The sequence below is a fragment of the Ochotona curzoniae genome, unplaced genomic scaffold (assembly GCF_017591425.1).
Source record: "Ochotona curzoniae isolate NIBS_2020 unplaced genomic scaffold, NIBS_Ocur_1.0 contig_2294, whole genome shotgun sequence".
In the NCBI taxonomy this organism is placed as follows: Eukaryota; Metazoa; Chordata; class Mammalia; order Lagomorpha; family Ochotonidae; genus Ochotona; species Ochotona curzoniae.
In genome coordinates, this window is record NW_024465405.1 from 5,938,716 (window position 1) to 5,954,393 (window position 15,678).

General features: G+C 64.0%; 1 protein-coding gene across 17 annotated transcripts in view; it reads right to left on the reverse strand.

Moving 5' to 3' along the window:
* Positions 1-3,900: 3,900 nt before the first annotated feature.
* KIF1A (kinesin family member 1A) overlaps positions 3,901-15,678 on the reverse strand; it is a 48,090-nt gene continuing 36,312 nt past the window's right edge. For 7 of the 17 annotated variants that reach the window (XM_040972502.1, XM_040972491.1, XM_040972497.1 and 4 more), the window contains 11 exons: positions 10,848-10,962; positions 8,901-9,034; positions 8,133-8,194; positions 7,790-7,935; positions 7,416-7,613; positions 7,056-7,133; positions 6,409-6,533; positions 5,961-6,113; positions 4,710-4,902; positions 4,260-4,378; positions 3,901-3,950 (listed from right to left, as the gene is read on the reverse strand). In XM_040972502.1, coding sequence (XP_040828436.1) covers positions 3,908-3,950; positions 4,260-4,378; positions 4,710-4,902; positions 5,961-6,113; positions 6,409-6,533; positions 7,056-7,133; positions 7,416-7,613; positions 7,790-7,935; positions 8,133-8,194; positions 8,901-9,034; positions 10,848-10,962 — 1,366 coding nt within the window. In that variant the 3' untranslated portion in view covers positions 3,901-3,907. Of the gene's footprint in view, positions 3,951-4,259; positions 4,379-4,709; positions 4,903-5,960; positions 6,114-6,408; positions 6,534-7,055; positions 7,134-7,415; positions 7,614-7,789; positions 7,936-8,132; positions 8,195-8,900; positions 9,035-10,847; positions 10,963-12,051; positions 12,076-15,294; positions 15,322-15,678 lie in introns of all 17 variants that reach the window. The other 10 variants (XM_040972504.1, XM_040972493.1, XM_040972492.1 and 7 more) reach the window with 3 other exon arrangements.

Sequence of the window (15,678 nt, forward strand, 5' to 3'; positions counted from 1 at the left end):
CTGGCTGAGACTCTGTCCTGCCACAGCTCCCCCTCATCCCCTCCTGCCAGGCCCAGTGTGGCCGCTGGCAGAGGGGTTAGGAAGCAAGCTTCCCCCCACCTGGGCTTGCTCCAGAGTTGGGGGGTAGTCAGGTTCTGTGCTAGTTGGGGGCTGCAGGAGGCCCAGGAGGGCCCAAGAGGTGAGGTATGACCCCCTCGCCCCTGCGCCAGCTCACCCTGCAGCCCACGCACCACAAGAAGATCATAGGGGATGTGCCAGGTGGAGAGCCCCGTCCCACATGCGGGCCGTGGCAGAGGCTCTCAGCACCAGGCTGGGAGCGTGGGGGCTGCTGGGCTTTAAATGCTGACCTCGGGGTGCCCTGTGTGCCAAGGAGGCTGAAGGACCCGTGGTCAACGGATCGCTCCCAGAGTGCCGGCCTCTGTCCCGGGGGCAGTGGACAGCACGAGCTTGCTGACTGCAGTATGGCAGGCAGTGATGGCACAAGGCGTACCACACAGGAAACACGGGGTCAGAATCACCCCAGAGTGGGCACGAAGCAGCGTGGCCCTGCGCCGGCGGGCGTGGGCAAAGCTGCTTGGAAATCTGCGACAGGATGTCTGACTTCTGAAAAGTTCCAAAGGTCCAGTCATCCTCAGGTCGCCCCAGAGGCCCAGCGTACCTGGATGCAGACGTGGGCCCAGGCTGAAAATTTTCAGGGGAGCCTGGCATGGGCAGAGGCGGTGCTGAGGACAGGGCTGGCCAGTGTCCCTGTGGGGCAACGCACTGCTTCCTGGCCACAACCCTCGCAGTCCATCTTAAATTCCCTTTCTTTGCTGAGTTTTCTGCACATGAGGCAGCAACCACAACCAGCCTTGCTGGAGGGCCCAGGACCCTGGGGCTCCTCTGAGCACCAGGCCGGGCTGGCCTCTGTGGTGACCAAGCTGGGATGGTCCATGTAGTGACCAGGCTTGGACTGGTCCCGGGTGGCCTGGCTGATCCCTGAGTGGCCTGTGCTGGTCACTGGGTGGCAGCTGGCCCCTGTTGGGGCCTGATTGAATCACCCCTTCTCCCGGGTCCCCGAGCTCTTATAGCCTCTGGTGCCTGTGCCGGGTACTGCAGGCTCTAGCCCGTCCACTGCTCTGTTCCTTGGGGATGCTGGTGGAGGCTGGACCTGGGCTGCCTGTGCCTCAGTGCCCATCCCTGAGCAGGCAGGACATCGGGGCCACCCAAGGGTGGTGGTCACAGCACCCTTGTGAGGGGTTCCTCTGACCCAGCTCCTGACAATGCCTGCGGTGAGGACTTCTCACAAGACTGACCAACCAATCAACAGGTCGCTCAGTTGATCAATCAGATGGATTATTCTGAAAGGCCAAGTGCCAGAGTGACTGAGGGAGATGGAAAGACACAGAGCTTCCACATTCTGGGTCATTCCCAAATGCCCACCCCGGGCAGGCTGGGCCAGGCCGAAGGCGCAGAGGCTGGGCGATCCGATGCTGACGTATCCACAGACGGGAGGACCAGGGCAGCCAGAGCAGACTCTCGAACGCAGAAACACATGCTGGGCACTCAGAGCAGTGACCAGGGAAGCCACCAGCAGAAGGTTCCAGAAGGTCAGGGCTGCACCAGCTGAGCTAAGCTGGGCCTTGTCCACCTCCGGAGAGTGGCCCTTCTGGTGAGTGTCCCCTCCAGCCGGGCTGCCTCCCCGACTCCGAGTATCTCAGCTCGCCCATGGAGAGGCCCCTGGTGCTCCTGTCTCTTGTGGTCCCTAACGTGTTTTTTTGAAGCTAGCCTAGAACCTGGCAGACCCACAACCAGCCTCATCCCATGGGCAGGCGTCCACACGGGGCAGTGTCCCTGTGGGCGGGCATTGCCCTGAAGAGACTTTGCAGGCAGGCAGGACTCCGAGAACGCGGCTCAAGGCCCATGGGTGGGACTGTCCACGTTAGGCAGCCCTGACCAGAGCAGGCAAGACTGTCCACACCAGGCATCCCCATCCATGGCAGTTAGGCCTGTCCACGGTAGATGGACCCCACCCCCAGCTGCCTCTTCTTGTCCTGGGGCATAGGGGCTGGTTCAGATGGGGGCACCTGATGAGAGGGGAGGGCGGCCCCGGGCAGTGGGCCCAGTCACAGCACTACCCAGCAGGCCCGGTCCGCAAGAACCCACACAGAGCCACACATGAGCTGCACGAGCCACGTTTATTCTGCAACTGGACAGGGGCGCACACCCAGGACGGGGCTAAGCTAACACGCGTGGGGTAAGGGTGGGGTGCACACCGCAGCCACATAATGTACAAGCTGGAGGGGAGCGGGGACAGGGGAGGAAGGGCCAGCCACGGCAACCCTGGCAACTGAGCCAGGACACCGGCCACACCGGGGTTTCTAGGGGGTTGGGGTGTGACGTGTGGTTGCTATCTTGTCTGTGGTCTCTCGGGAAAAGGCTGGCGCTTCCCATGCTGGGGCCCACATGGAGTCCGAGTCTAGGTCTGCAGGAGCCCCTCACTGCCCTCTGGGGATGGCTGCCCCACAGTTGCATGGCACGTGGGTTGGGACCAAGTGGCAGTGGGGAGGCCACGTTTCCTGACCATGGACAACTTCCCTCCCACTCAGCTCCAGGCTTCAGCCGACTCGGGTGACTCCTGGGCCCCAGCAGGTGTTCTGCAGGCTGGCCGGCCGCAGACACCCACCCTGCAGGCCCCAGGCCCAACTCAGGCTGGCAGACCTGAGTGGGCCACGGTGGCGCCCGCCCAGCCCTCCAGCAGCCACTAAGGCAAACCCAGTGCTGGGGTCACTCCCTCCCTGGGGAGCTGGACTTCCCCTGGAGCACCTGACCACATCCCGCCTCCCCAAAGTGGATACCCTACCCCCAAACTTGATGAACCCCAACCTGGAGACTCCTCTTCTGCCCTCCCAGCTCCACTCATCCAACGTTGACTGACAGGCGCCCCCTGGTGCAAGTGGGCGTACCTGCATGGGCTCAGGGTCCCAGATGCCTCAGCTCTAGTGGCCCCACGCAGGGACATTTTATCCACTTGAGCAGCAGGAGCTGGCAAAAATGGTGGCAATGCCCGAACAGCATGTGGCCCTGGTGTGGACCTGTGGACGCTGAATGTGCCGGCTCCGGGCAGCCATGGTGGGCCACGTGGCTCCAGAGTGGAATCGGAGCTCCCTGGGGGTGAGGACCCTTGCCAGCTGCCTGCCTGGGACATAACAGCCCTGGATCTCTTTGACGGCGCTTGCAGCAGCTCTTCTCGTGTCTCCCAAGGCCCTGGTTACCCTGCCTACCCCCACACGCTCCGGCTCAAGGCCCTGGTTACCCTGCCTACCCCCACACGCTCCAGCTCAAGCCCCAGACACACGGCCACCCCGGGAGGGCAACCTGCGTCTGTAGGCTCACACCTTTGTCCGGCCTGGCCCCTGCCCAGGAAGGTTCCGAGGCTCTGGGCCACCTGCTGCTCCCAGAGTGACAGCACAAGAGGCTGCCCAAACAGCAGGTGGACCTGCCTCCTTCCCCTCCAATAACGCGTGCCTCTTCCATGCTGCTCAGCTCAGGCCCGGGAAGGCCTTACTGTCCACTGTGCCTGGCCAACAGGTATGGGGTGCGAGGTGCAGGGCTTGTGTGGAAACTGAGAAATAAATACTATAAATAGAGCTGGGCACCTGGCCAGCTGGCTTGGGACACTAGCTAGGGACGCAGATCATGAGTCTGTCTACACGTAAAAAACACCAGCAGGGTGGTGCCTGGCCCCCCCACCCCTCCCCCCGAGCTGAAAGAAACCACAGCATGGGCACCAGCTGGAGGCAGAGCCGATCCTGTGTCCAGCTGGCCAGCGTGGGCCCCAGGAGGGGCTCACACGGCTCAGCGTGGCTGGTGGGGAGGGCAGGTAAGGGCAGGAAAGAAGGGGGTGGGCAGGGGTGGGGGTCGAGGCTCAGACCCTCATCTGGGCAGACCTCCTTCGAGACAGCTTGGACCTGTGGGTCAGGAGGGACAGGCATCAGGGCCAGGCACAGCTCTCGGCCATATCCATCCCACCCGGCACAGGCCAGTGCCCTGCCACCTTCCTCCATCCCCAAAAAGGCTTAGACAGAAAGTCACAGGTCCCCATGCCCCGGGCCCTCCCCGTGCCCCCGGCCCTCCCCGTGCCCCCGGCCCTCCCCGTGCCCCTGGCCCTCCCCGTGCCCCCGGCCCTCCCCGTGCCCCCGGCCCTCCCCATGCCCCCGGCCCTCTCCATGCCCCCGGCCCTCCCCATGCCCCTCGTCCTTGGGTGGACGCCAGCGTACCGGATCGTTCCAGCCAGAAGGGGGTTGAAGGCATATAGCCAGTCATGCATGTCCTTGTCGCTGTTAGCCTGCAGCAGAATGCCCCGGTGCTCGGTGCACACGGCGAATGTGTTGGGCGTCTACGGGGAGCGGCATGGTGAGGAGGGGCCAGGCCGGGAGGTGGGGGCCTCAGGCAGGAGCCAGCAGAGTGGCCCCGGCACCTTCTACCTTCCAGAAGCCTTTGCGACCAGCACCCTACCCAGGACTGTCCTGGCCGTTGCTCTGCACCCCCTCCAGCCCGACATGACCATCCGAGCCCCTGGCGACCACTCCCAGCTAGCCTGAGGGACTCAGGGTCCGAGTGCTCACAGACCCACCGCAGTGTCCCCAGGATGAGTGGACGAGGCCCTGGGCTGTGGGGTGGGACACAACACCCTTCCCCCTCCTGGGATGGCATGAGGGTGGGCACACCTTGAGCATGGCCTGCTGGTCCTCGCTGTACTCCACCTGGGCGGTGGACAGGTTGAGTACGAACCGCTCCACGGCGTCCTTGTCGCTGTTGTACATGTAGGCATAGGGGCGCCGTACCACCACAAAGCGCCGGGCCCAGCCAGCCGTGTGCGGCTCCAGGAAGTGCAGGTAACCCTTCTTGGAGACGATCGGGCTGGGTTGGGGGGACGACACTGCTGTCTTGGGCTGCCCCATCACAGAGCATGGCCCGAGTGGGGACACACACCTGAGAAACCAGGCCCCCTACCCTCCGACCTGGGCCTCTACACCCTAAGCTGTACCATGAGGCAACTTCACTTCCAGGGCCTCTGGGGAGGCAGGACTGTGACCAGTGTCCAGCCCAGCCTGCCCTAGCTGACCTCATCCCCAGCACAGGTGCTGTGTCCCCACCTGCCATGCCCCAGTTCCTGCTCAGAGCCAATCCCCACATGACCCCCACACGGCTCCCGCATGCTCTGGTCCTGCACTGGGCCCCCGCACGCCCTGGTCCTGCACTGGGCCCCCGCACGGCCCCCGCACGCCCTGGTCCTGCACTGGGCCCCCGCACGCCCTGGTCCTGCACTGGGCCCCCGCACGGCCCCCGCACGCCCTGGTCCTGCACTGGGCCCCCGCATGCCCTGGTTTTGCACTGGGTCCCTGCATGGCCTCTGCATGACCCCTGCACGGCCCCCGCATGCCCTGGTCCTGCACTGGACCCCCACACAGCCCCTGCTCGCTCTGGTCCTGCACTGGGCCCCCGCACGGCCCCCGCACGCCCTGGTCCTGCACTGGACCCCCACACAGCCCCTGCTCGCTCTGGTCCTGCACTGGACCCCTGCTCGCTCTGGTCCTGCACTGGGCCCCCGCACGCCCTGGTCCTGCACTGGACCCCCGCACGGCCCCCGCACGCTCTGGTCCTGCACTGGGCCCCCACACAGCCCCTGCTCGCTCTGGTCCTGCACTGGGCCCCCACACAGCCCCTGCTCGCTCTGGTCCTGCACTGGGCCCCCGCACGCCCTGGTCCTGCACTGGGCCCCCGCATGCCCTGGTCCTGCACTGGGCCCCCACACAGCCCCTGCTCGCTCTGGTCCTGCACTGGGCCCCCACACAGCCCCTGCTCGCTCTGGTCCTGCACTGGGCCCCCGCACGCCCTGGTCCTGCACTGGGCCCCCGCACGCCCTGGTCCTGCACTGGGCCCCCGCACGCCCTGGTCCTGCACTGGGCCCCACACACCTGACTCGGATCTCCTGGATATCAGGTACCAGCAGGCGCTGAGGCTCTTTGTCAGCTTCAGGGGCCCGGGCGGGGGATGGGAACTTCTTGGTCTCAGCCTCCAGGGTGGGCTCAGGCTCGGGGCTGGATGGCCGGGAGCAAGGTTGGGGGGTCCTGGGGAATGGAGGAGGGGGCGCTGCTTCCTGTCAGGCTCCTGGCCATTGGCTTTACTCCTCAGGGCCCTCGTGATCTGCCCAGCGGAGCCAGCAGTGTGGATGTCTTGACCCCAGGCCATGTTGAACACGGTGGCTGGGGAGGGGCAGGCAGTGACGGGGCCTGGCCAGGGCCCAATGCATAGGCTGTACCCCTAGGCCCTGCAGCCAGCAACACTCCTGCCCGTCACAGCCAGCACTATCCCTGCTGGACTCCAGCTTCTGGAAGCTTCTCCCGAAGCCGAGTGCTCACTCACCTCAGGTCAGCAGCACCGTACCGCCCTTCAACCAGAGAGGGGCAGGTGGAGGAGGGGGTGAGTGTGGCTGCCCCCAGAGGGGACATGGACGGGTCCCGCAGCAGGGTGACAGACATCTCAGAGAGCTGTGGAAATAGGACATCCTGCATGGGGGGCCACGGGCAGAGGGGGGTGCCCAGGCCCGACATGGCACAGGGGCAGCCCCAGGGATGGCCAGGAGCCCCTAGGTTTGGAGCAAGATTAAAGATATAGGACCTGGAGGAGGTGGCTAAGCCACAGGATGGGGTCAGATGGGGAGGGCCTGGGCCCTCTCAATCCCGTTCCTCCAGTCCAGAAGCAATTGTATCACCCCACCACTGTGCCCCTAGCCTGGGCTGGCCGCACCCCTCCCATTGCCCTGCTGCCCTCAGCCTGGGGGCAGCTGCACCCACTCCCATTCCCCTCATGCCCTCAGCCTGGGGGCAGCCGCACCCCTCCCATTGCCCTGATGCCCTCGGCCTGGGGGCAGCTGCACCCACTCCCATCCCCCTCATGCCCTCGGCCTGGTGGCAGCTGCACCCCTCCCATTGCCCTGATGCCCTCAGCCTGGGCTGGCCGCACCCCTCCCACTGCCCTGATGCCCTCGGCCTGGTGGCAGTGGCACCCACCTTGCTCTCACTGGCGCTGACGCAGACATGGCTGTGGGTGTACTCCCTGTTGAAGGTGTGCGTGAGGAGGCGCAGACACTACAGACAGACAGATGGACAGTGGTCAGAGCTTGCCTGCACAACCCTCACTGCCCACAGGCCCGGGTGCTGGCTCCAGATGGAGGTGATGAGGGCCTGGCCTCAAGGGGTTCAAGGCAATGAGGCCCCTGCCCATGGGGAGGCCGTGGAGAGCAGGACGTGAACAGGTACCAGCTAGGGGAGACGCATGGACCCCAGCTCCCAGAAGCTCTGACTGGAGTCAGCCGGGCTTGGCCGAGTACCCGGAAGGCAGGACTGTGGCAGGCCGGGCCTTGAACCTGCCTTGACGGCCAGCTCCCGCTGCCTCTCGCTGGGGACCTCCAGGGGCGCCGGGCGACCCTCGGCCGAGAGCGGGGAGGAGGCGCCCGAGGAGCTGCGGGATTCGGAGTCCTCGCTGGAGCTCGGGGACAGCACCTCGGGGGCCGGGCGCTGCGTCTCCAGCTTCTCCCGCAGCAACAGGTAGTGCCTGGTCTTCTCCACCTGCAGAGAACACAGGCCACGCCTGAGCCCTGAGCCCTGAGCTCACGGCTCCCCTCCTGAGCCCTGAGCCCACAGCTTGAGCCCTGAGCCCATGGCTCCCCTCCTGAGCCCTGAGCCCACAGCTCCGGGCCCTGAGCCCATGGCTCCCCTCCTGAGCCCTGACCCTGCTGGCTCACCTCCTGTAGAAGGCTCAGCTTCTCCAGCTCCCACTGGTGGTCCAAGATGAGACTGTCACTGCGGGGCCTCCAGCCCGCCAGGTTCTCTTCCCCGCGGACGTAGGCCACGGATGTGTCCAGCACACGCCTGCGCCGACGCTGCATCCCTGAGTGGGGGAAGGAGGCTTCGTCCCCGCCTGCAGCCACAGGGACCCCTGCCCTGTAACCCCAGGGCCCACATCCACATAAAGTGGTATGGCTGGTCAGGTGCTCAGCTCAGCCTCCTCCACGCACTGCAGCCCTCCCCAGGCACCCTTGGGAGAGAGCGTGAGGGTGCAGCCAGAGAGCACAGGACGGGTCCTACCTGGGCTACCCGCATCCGCCACATGGCACAGGCTGAGTTCATACACGCCGGTCACACGGTTGCTATAGGGTAGAGGGAGGGACATGCAGGTGCACAGGGCTTGGGTCCTACCACACGCCTAGGCTGCTGCCTGGCACAGGGCGGCTGTGGCAGACCCCAGCCTCCACCTGCTGCAGCCTGGACAGGGGCCCAGCCTGGGTGGAGATGAAAGCACAGCTGTCCCCAAGCCCCCACAACCCCAGGCCTGCACCCCTCAAGAATCCCTAATCGGGGCAGCCCCCTGCATGGCCACGACCACCCTAAGGGCATGCAGTCCCAGCCCCAACTCCTTTCTCCTAGCAGCTCCCAGTGGCTGGCTGCTGTGCCCCACAATGGACCCCAGGGGTCCTCACTGACAGCGACCACAGGCCAGCAGCCTGGGCATACTCCCTCCCTGCCCTGGCCACGGAACTCTTTCCCCTCCCACCCAGTGATGCCCGGAGGGGCAAAGGCCAGGATGCTGGCTGTGGCGTCTGACTCCTCAGGCTGCTGAGGGACCCTCCTCAGGGAGTCCTGCTATGTGTGTCCTGGACAACCCTAGGCGGTCACAGGTTCCCTGCCTCCACTGCAGGCTGGGCCGGGCTTCCTGGTGGGCCCTGGCACCACCACGTCTAGCCCTAGGAGGGAAAGAGGAGGCAGGGTCCCTGAGGCCATGGGAAACCTGGGCCACACCCCCAGAAAGCAGCACCAATCAGGATGCACAGCAGGCAACCGTGGTCTGGGGCTCACCTCTCGGACGCCCGCAGGTTCCCACTACCAAACAGGTTGCGGATGGAGCGTGAGGCAGGCAGCTTGGCATCGCGAGAATAGAAGACCATACAAAAGTCCTTGGTGACCACGGCCGGCTGCGTGCAGTTCTCCATCTGTGAGCGTGGCAGAGGAGGGGCTCAGCCAGGGCGCCTGCCCTGGCCCTGCAGAGCCCCACTCTTGGAGGATAATGAAGCAAACTGAATATTGCACAAAATGGCACAGGGCACAGGTGTGTCAGGGGTACACTGGTCACACACAGGTGTGTCAGGGGTGCACTGGGCACAGATGTGTGTCAGGGGTGCGCTGGGCACAGACAGGTGTGTCAGGGGTGCACTGGGCACAGACGTGTGTCAGGGGTGCGCTGGGCACAGACGTGTGTCAGGGGTGCGCTGGGCACAGACAGGTGTGTCAGGGGTGCACTGGGCACAGATGTGTGTCAGGAGTGCGCTGGCACAGACAGGTGTGTCAGGGGTGTGCTGGGCACAGACAGGTGTGTCAGGGGTGTGCTGGCACAGACAGGTGTGTCAGGGGTGTGCTGGCACAAACAGGTGTGTCAGGGGTGCGCTGGGCACAGACAGGTGTGTCAGGGGTACACTGGTCACAATCAGGTGTGTCAGGAGTACACTGGTCACAGACAGGTGTGTAGTGGTTCTGCACAGACAGGTGTGTAGTGGGTTCTGCACAGACAGGGGTGTAGTGGTTCTGCACAGACAGGTGTGTAGTGGGTTCTGCACAGACAGGTTGTAGTGGGTTCTGCACAGACAGGGGTGTAGTGGGTTCTGCACAGACAGGGGTGTAGTGGTTCTGCACAGACAGGTGTGTAGTGGTTCTGCACAGACATGTGTGTAGTGGGTTCTGCACAGACAGGTTGTAATGGGTTCTGCACAGACAGGTGTGTAGTGGGTTCTGTACAGACAGGTGTGTAGTGGGTTCTGCACAGACAGGTGTGTAGTGGGTTCTGCACAGACAGGGGTGTAGTGGTTCTGCACAGACATGTGTGTAGTGGGTTCTGCACAGACAGGTTGTAATGGGTTCTGCACAGACAGGTGTGTAGTGGGTTCTGCACAGACAGGTGTGTAGTGGGTTCTGCACAGACAGGGGTGTAGTGGGTTCTGCACAGACAGGGGTGTAGTGGTTCTGCACAGACAGGTGTGTAGTGGGTTCTGCACAGACAGGGGTGTAGTGGTTCTGCACAGACATGTGTGTAGTGGGTTCTGCACAGACAGGTTGTAATGGGTTCTGCACAGACAGGGGTGTAGTGGGTTCTGCACAGACAGGTGTGTAGTGGGTTCTGGACAGACAGGTGTGTAGTGGGTTCTGCACAGACAGGGGTGTAGTGGGTTCTGCACAGACAGGGGTGTAGTGGGTTCTGCACAGACAGGGGTGTAGTGGTTCTGCACAGACATGTGTGTAGTGGGTTCTGCACAGACAGGTTGTAATGGGTTCTGCACAGACAGGTGTGTAGTGGGTTCTGCACAGACAGGTGTGTAATGGGTTCTGCACAGACAGGTGTGTAGTGGGTTCTGCACAGACAGGGGTGTAGTGGTTCTGCACAGACAGGGGTGTAGTGGGTTCTGCACAGACAGGTTGTAATGGGTTCTGCACAGACAGGTGTGTAGTGGTTCTGCACAGACAGGTGTGTAGTGGGTTCTGCACAGACAGGTTGTAATGGGTTCTGCACAGACAGGTGTGTACTGGGTTCTGCACAGACAGGTGTGTAGTGGTTCTGCACAGACAGGGGTGTAGTGGGTTCTGCACAGACAGGTGTGTAGTGGGTTCTGCACAGACAGGGGTGTAGTGGGTTCTGCACAGACAGGTTGTAGTGGGTTCTGCACAGACAGGGGTGTAGTGGGTTCTGCACAGACAGAGGTGTAGTGGGTTCTGCACAGACAGGTGTGTAGTGGGTTCTGCACATAGGTTTCTTGCCTCAATGTACGCAGATAGGGTCATGTAGATTTTCTCCCGGTATGGGGTGACTCGGTTGAGCAGGAGGGAGTTGTGCATGGAGCTGTCCCATGCGGCCTCGAACTGGTAGAATGTTCTGGAAGGAAGCAGAGAGAAGGAGAAGATGGTGGTGTGTGCTGCCCTCCGTTGGGATGGGCACATGCAGATGGGAAGGTGGTCGGACGGACTGGGCTACTGCCAGAGAGCTGCTGGAGTCAGGTCAGGAGGCCTGAGTGGCGGCGCCAGGCGGACCGACCCCTCCTTATCCAGGGGGAGCAGAATACACAAGGTGGGGAGGAAGGGGGGAGGCGGGAGTCACAGGACACGGATTGGGAGGAAGGGGGGAGGGGGGCACAGGAGGACATGGGGTGGGGGGAAGGGGACAGGTGGGGCACAGAACACAGGACAGGGGGAGGGGGAGGTGGACCAGGAGGACACGACAGGGGGGGGAGGGGGACACGAGGACATGGGTGGGGCAGGGACAGGTGGGGCACAGAACACAGGACAGGGGGAGGGGGAGGTGGGACACAGGGTGGGGAAGGAAGGGGGAGGTGGGACACAGGAGGACACAGCACAGGGGGAAGGGGAGGTGGGACACAGGAGGACACGGGAGGGGCTGTGGTCACAGCTTGCATGAGGAGCCCCACACTGTCCTCTCCTGCGTCAGCCGTTGGCTCCCCTGAAGGGCATACTCGGGAGGATGCTTGGGAAACCTGGCCTCCTTGCCTTGCCTGCTGTGTGTGGCCGTGACCTCCCAGGAGGCCAGCGCCTGTCAGGAACCACAGGGTCGGCCTGCCAGCCTCGCTCACGGTCAAGGTCTCTGTTGGTGGTGGTTTCACCTCCCAACCCCTGGCTCATTTCCACCCAAGCATCCTCAGGAACAGCTGAGCCCAACACAGGTGTGTCCCCGAGGGTCAGGGGCCACAGGAGGACACAGGGCAGGGAGGAAGGGGGGAGGTGGGGCCACAGGAGGACAGCTCCTGTGGCACCTTGTTGGGGCTCAGACGGTGCCACAGGGTTCCCTCTCCTGCGTGGCACAGTCCCGGGCCGGTAACAAAGCGGAGAGAGCGGGGACGGGTCCAGCACCGGCCCCAGGGCACTGAGAGACGGGACAAGGGTGGCGAGGGAGGGCAGAGCAGGCAGACACGGGGCAGACAGACCAGTGGGGGCCGAGGCGTGGCTGTACCTAGTGTCCCTTCCAAACGACATGCTAGGGGCGAGGTGGGCAAGACACACGCACACAGAAGAAATGGAGACGTCAGAACACGCAGCGTGGCTGTGGAGTACGAGCCGGCTCCGCACGCGCCACAGACCGCGGCCACCAGCAGGGGACCCTCCCTCTCCTGAGACCCCCCAGGCTCGCAGCAGAGCCAGCAGCAGCGGCAGGTTGGCCCGGCACGGACGGACGCCGCCAGTGCTCACACGCGTGTCCCGCAGATTCATGCATGGTAAACGAGGGACAGCAACCGTCTGGCGCCACCCGGGGTGGCCCAGCCCAGGCACCCCGCCCTGTGCTCTCTGCTTGGCCCCCACTGTCTGCCTTCATGGAGGATCCAGAAGCATCCTGGCTTCTCCCCACACGGACACCCGGACCGGCCAGGTGTGCCAGACCAGTGTGACTCCAGCGCTCAGCGGAGCTGGACTCTGCTTAACTGGAGTGGGCCCAGCAGCCATGGGACCTTCCCAACGGCTGAGCCCTGTGCCTCCCAGGGCAGCCGGTCCTGCCTGGCCCTGCCTGCGGCTCCCAGCGCCTCAGCCCCCCAGCTGCACGCCACGAACAAGCCCTGGCCCCAAGAACACTCCGAGCTGCAGGGGAGAGCGGGGACTCGCCACCACACCGTGTCCAGGGCCCCAACCAGTCGGTTCCAGCCAGGGAGGACCAAGGCGGCCAGTCCTGGGGATGCGGGCTGTGGGACAATCCACACGGGGAGCCACAGCCCCGCTAACACATTGTGTGGCAGACAAGGGCTCCTCTGTCTCTCCTCCCCCACCTGATGCCACACAGGCAGGTGACTGGGAAGTGGGGGGCACAGGGTCACCCTGCAGATGGATGGAGCAGTGTCTGTAGCTCCACTGTGGCCCTCACAAGGGTCCTGGCCACTCTGGACAAGCAGGGCAAGGACAGCATCCCAAGCACAGGCCTGCCAGAGGGACTGCAAGCCTCGAGCTGCGCTGCAGGCTGTAGCCAGACCCAGCACACAGTAGGGGTGGCCTGGGCACAAGCAGGTGGGAAGGGGCTCTCCCAGGGCCAACGCTGTGACACGGCTCCAAGCACGGGGCCTGGCACGACAAGAGGCACAGCTGTCCAGCATGAAGCCCTTGAACACAGCAGCCTGGCCATGTCTCGGGATGGAGGCCAGTGGGCGCAGGCCCAGCCACGCAAGCATGCACACACCCACCTCCCACCTGAGCACAGCTCCTGCTGCCTGGCCACCTGGCCCATGGGGAAAGGTGATGCTGGCGCCTAGCCCCTGTCCCCAGGAACAGGCAGTATGGTCTGGGGACACACGCCTATAGATCAAGGCAGTTGAGGCAGACCCGGGCACCACAGTGGGCTTAGAAAGGTCGCACAGGGCCTGCAGGCCACGGCTCTGGGCACAGGAGCTGAAGGGCCTGCTAAACTGTACCTCAGGCTAGTGTGGGGCCTACAGCTGACCACTTCCCAGACCGAAGCCACACCGTGGCCCGTGGTGGTCCGGCCGCCACCCTAGCCTTAGCCGTCACTCTTCAGAGAAGGGAATCCTCACCTGGAAGGGGCTTCTCTCCTTCCACACACCCAGCTCTTCCCTGACAATGACCTTCCCCCATGCTGCCTGCCCTGAGGGGTCACCACTGCACCTGGACCCTAGGCCCCAAGGCCAGGTGATGAGGGGAACTGAGGTACAGGGTCTTGCCGAGCTCCTGTGTCCCAGGCCTGCCTGAGGACGCCGGCGAGGCTGCAGCCCGACAGAATGGGCAAGCGGCCTCAGCTTCCCTGTCAACATCTCAGGAACAAACCCTGGACTTCCGACCCTCTGGGCAGGTGCCCCTGGCCTGGGGCCAAAGCACTTCAGGTGCTTTTGCTGAGGCAAAAGCACTTCAGACTGCTGGGCCACAGCTCCTGCCCCAGGCAGAGGCACAGGTCCCCTAGCATTTGGCGCTGGCCGAGGCCACAGAGAATGCTCAGAGCTGCAGAATGGCACCAAGCAGCCAGCACAGACAGCGTCCGTAGGCTCAGGGGCCGGGCCCTGCACCAAAGGCTTTCCGACTGCACAAACTTGAACACTGGACAAACTTGGTCTTGAACAAAAACAAACCTGGAAGCTCCTCCACACCCAGACAACAGCCCCTAAACCAATTCCCTTATCCCAGCACGCCCTCCCCACGTCTGCTTGAGCCCCACAGAAGCCCTGGGCCTGCTGGAAGCCTCCTCCAGGGGCCCTGCCTGGCTGACCACAGAGGGGACGGCCCCCAGCATGGCTGTCCTCACCGGGCACCCAGCCACAGGGAGGGCAGCAGCAGCAGCCACAGGAAAACACCTGTTGGTGGTGACACACTGTGGCTGCTGCCGGCCAGGGGAACATGGCCCCACTGCCTTTGGGGTCTCCTGGTCACAGGGTGTCTTAGCTATAGCCGCAGAGGCACAGTCACAACACACACCTGACAAGGCATGGCCAGGAGGTCTGTAGTGGCCACCTAGCCCAGCTCTATCGAGGGGAAGCAGTCGCTCGGGCAGATGCTTATACCAGAAACCTCTCAGCAGCTGGCGCAAGAGGACTGAGATGAAATGCTAGCCGCCATCATACTGGGCCCAAAAGGCCACACTGTGGCCTCCTTCAGAGCAGACTGAGCTCTCAGTGGACCAAGTCCACTCACCATGCTCCCCACCTGGGACCAGTGCCCCTGCGGTCTACACCAGGGGTGCTCAAGTCCAGAGACCAGCTGGGCTGCTTCCAACGGGAAGGCCATGGCCAGGCGTGGCTGGTGCCGGGTTCCGCCTGCTCCTCCTCTCCCCATCCCCGTGCCCCAGGCTCTGCCCGCCACTGGCCCTGCAGGGATGGGGCTGGTCCACGCGAGCTGGTGCAGCCCAAGGCAGCCTGGTGAGCTAGCGGTCTGCATGCAGATGTTTGCGGCTGCCTGGCAGAGGTGGGAGCTGCGGGGGCTGCAGGGGCAGCAGAAGCAGGAGGCCAACCAGCGGCTATGGGAGGGCAGGGAGCCACGCAAGCAGCCAGGACTAGAAGTAGGGGTGGGAAGACTCAGCCAAATGGATGGGATGAGGGAAGCAGGGGGGGAATGGAAGGTCCAGCAGCCTAAGTGGGGAGGCAGGAGGGATGGGAGGGACCGGGATGGGGGGCCGCTTCCCGGGGGACCCCAAAAAGCCACTGCTGGACTTTTCAGGTCAGGGAAGGCAGAGGGGGCGGGGCAAGGGGAGCTGAGGGCACAATGATACCTAGGCAGGTCCGAATCAAGAAACTGCCTGCAAGACACAAACAAGCACACGTTAGTGAGGCCGCGGCCCCTCGGCCAGCACGGCGGGGCCTTGAGCGGGGCAGGGGCCTGATCACGACACAGCGGCACCTGTGTGCACCAGGAAGGCCTCGGGGAAGCAGCCCAGCAGCCAAGCCAGGGCACCACGGGCAGACAAGAGTTCCTGCGACTCGGGGGTGGGATCTGCGCCAGCAGGGAGAAGCAAGGGCCCAGCAGCCAAGCCAGACCTGCATCCCACCCCACCTGCCTTCCACTGCCCAGGGAGTCTCCATAACTGGACAGTCCTGGGGAGCCCACTGGCTGCATGCCATGAGCCATCATCTCCTGCTTGGCCAGGGTGGTGGCC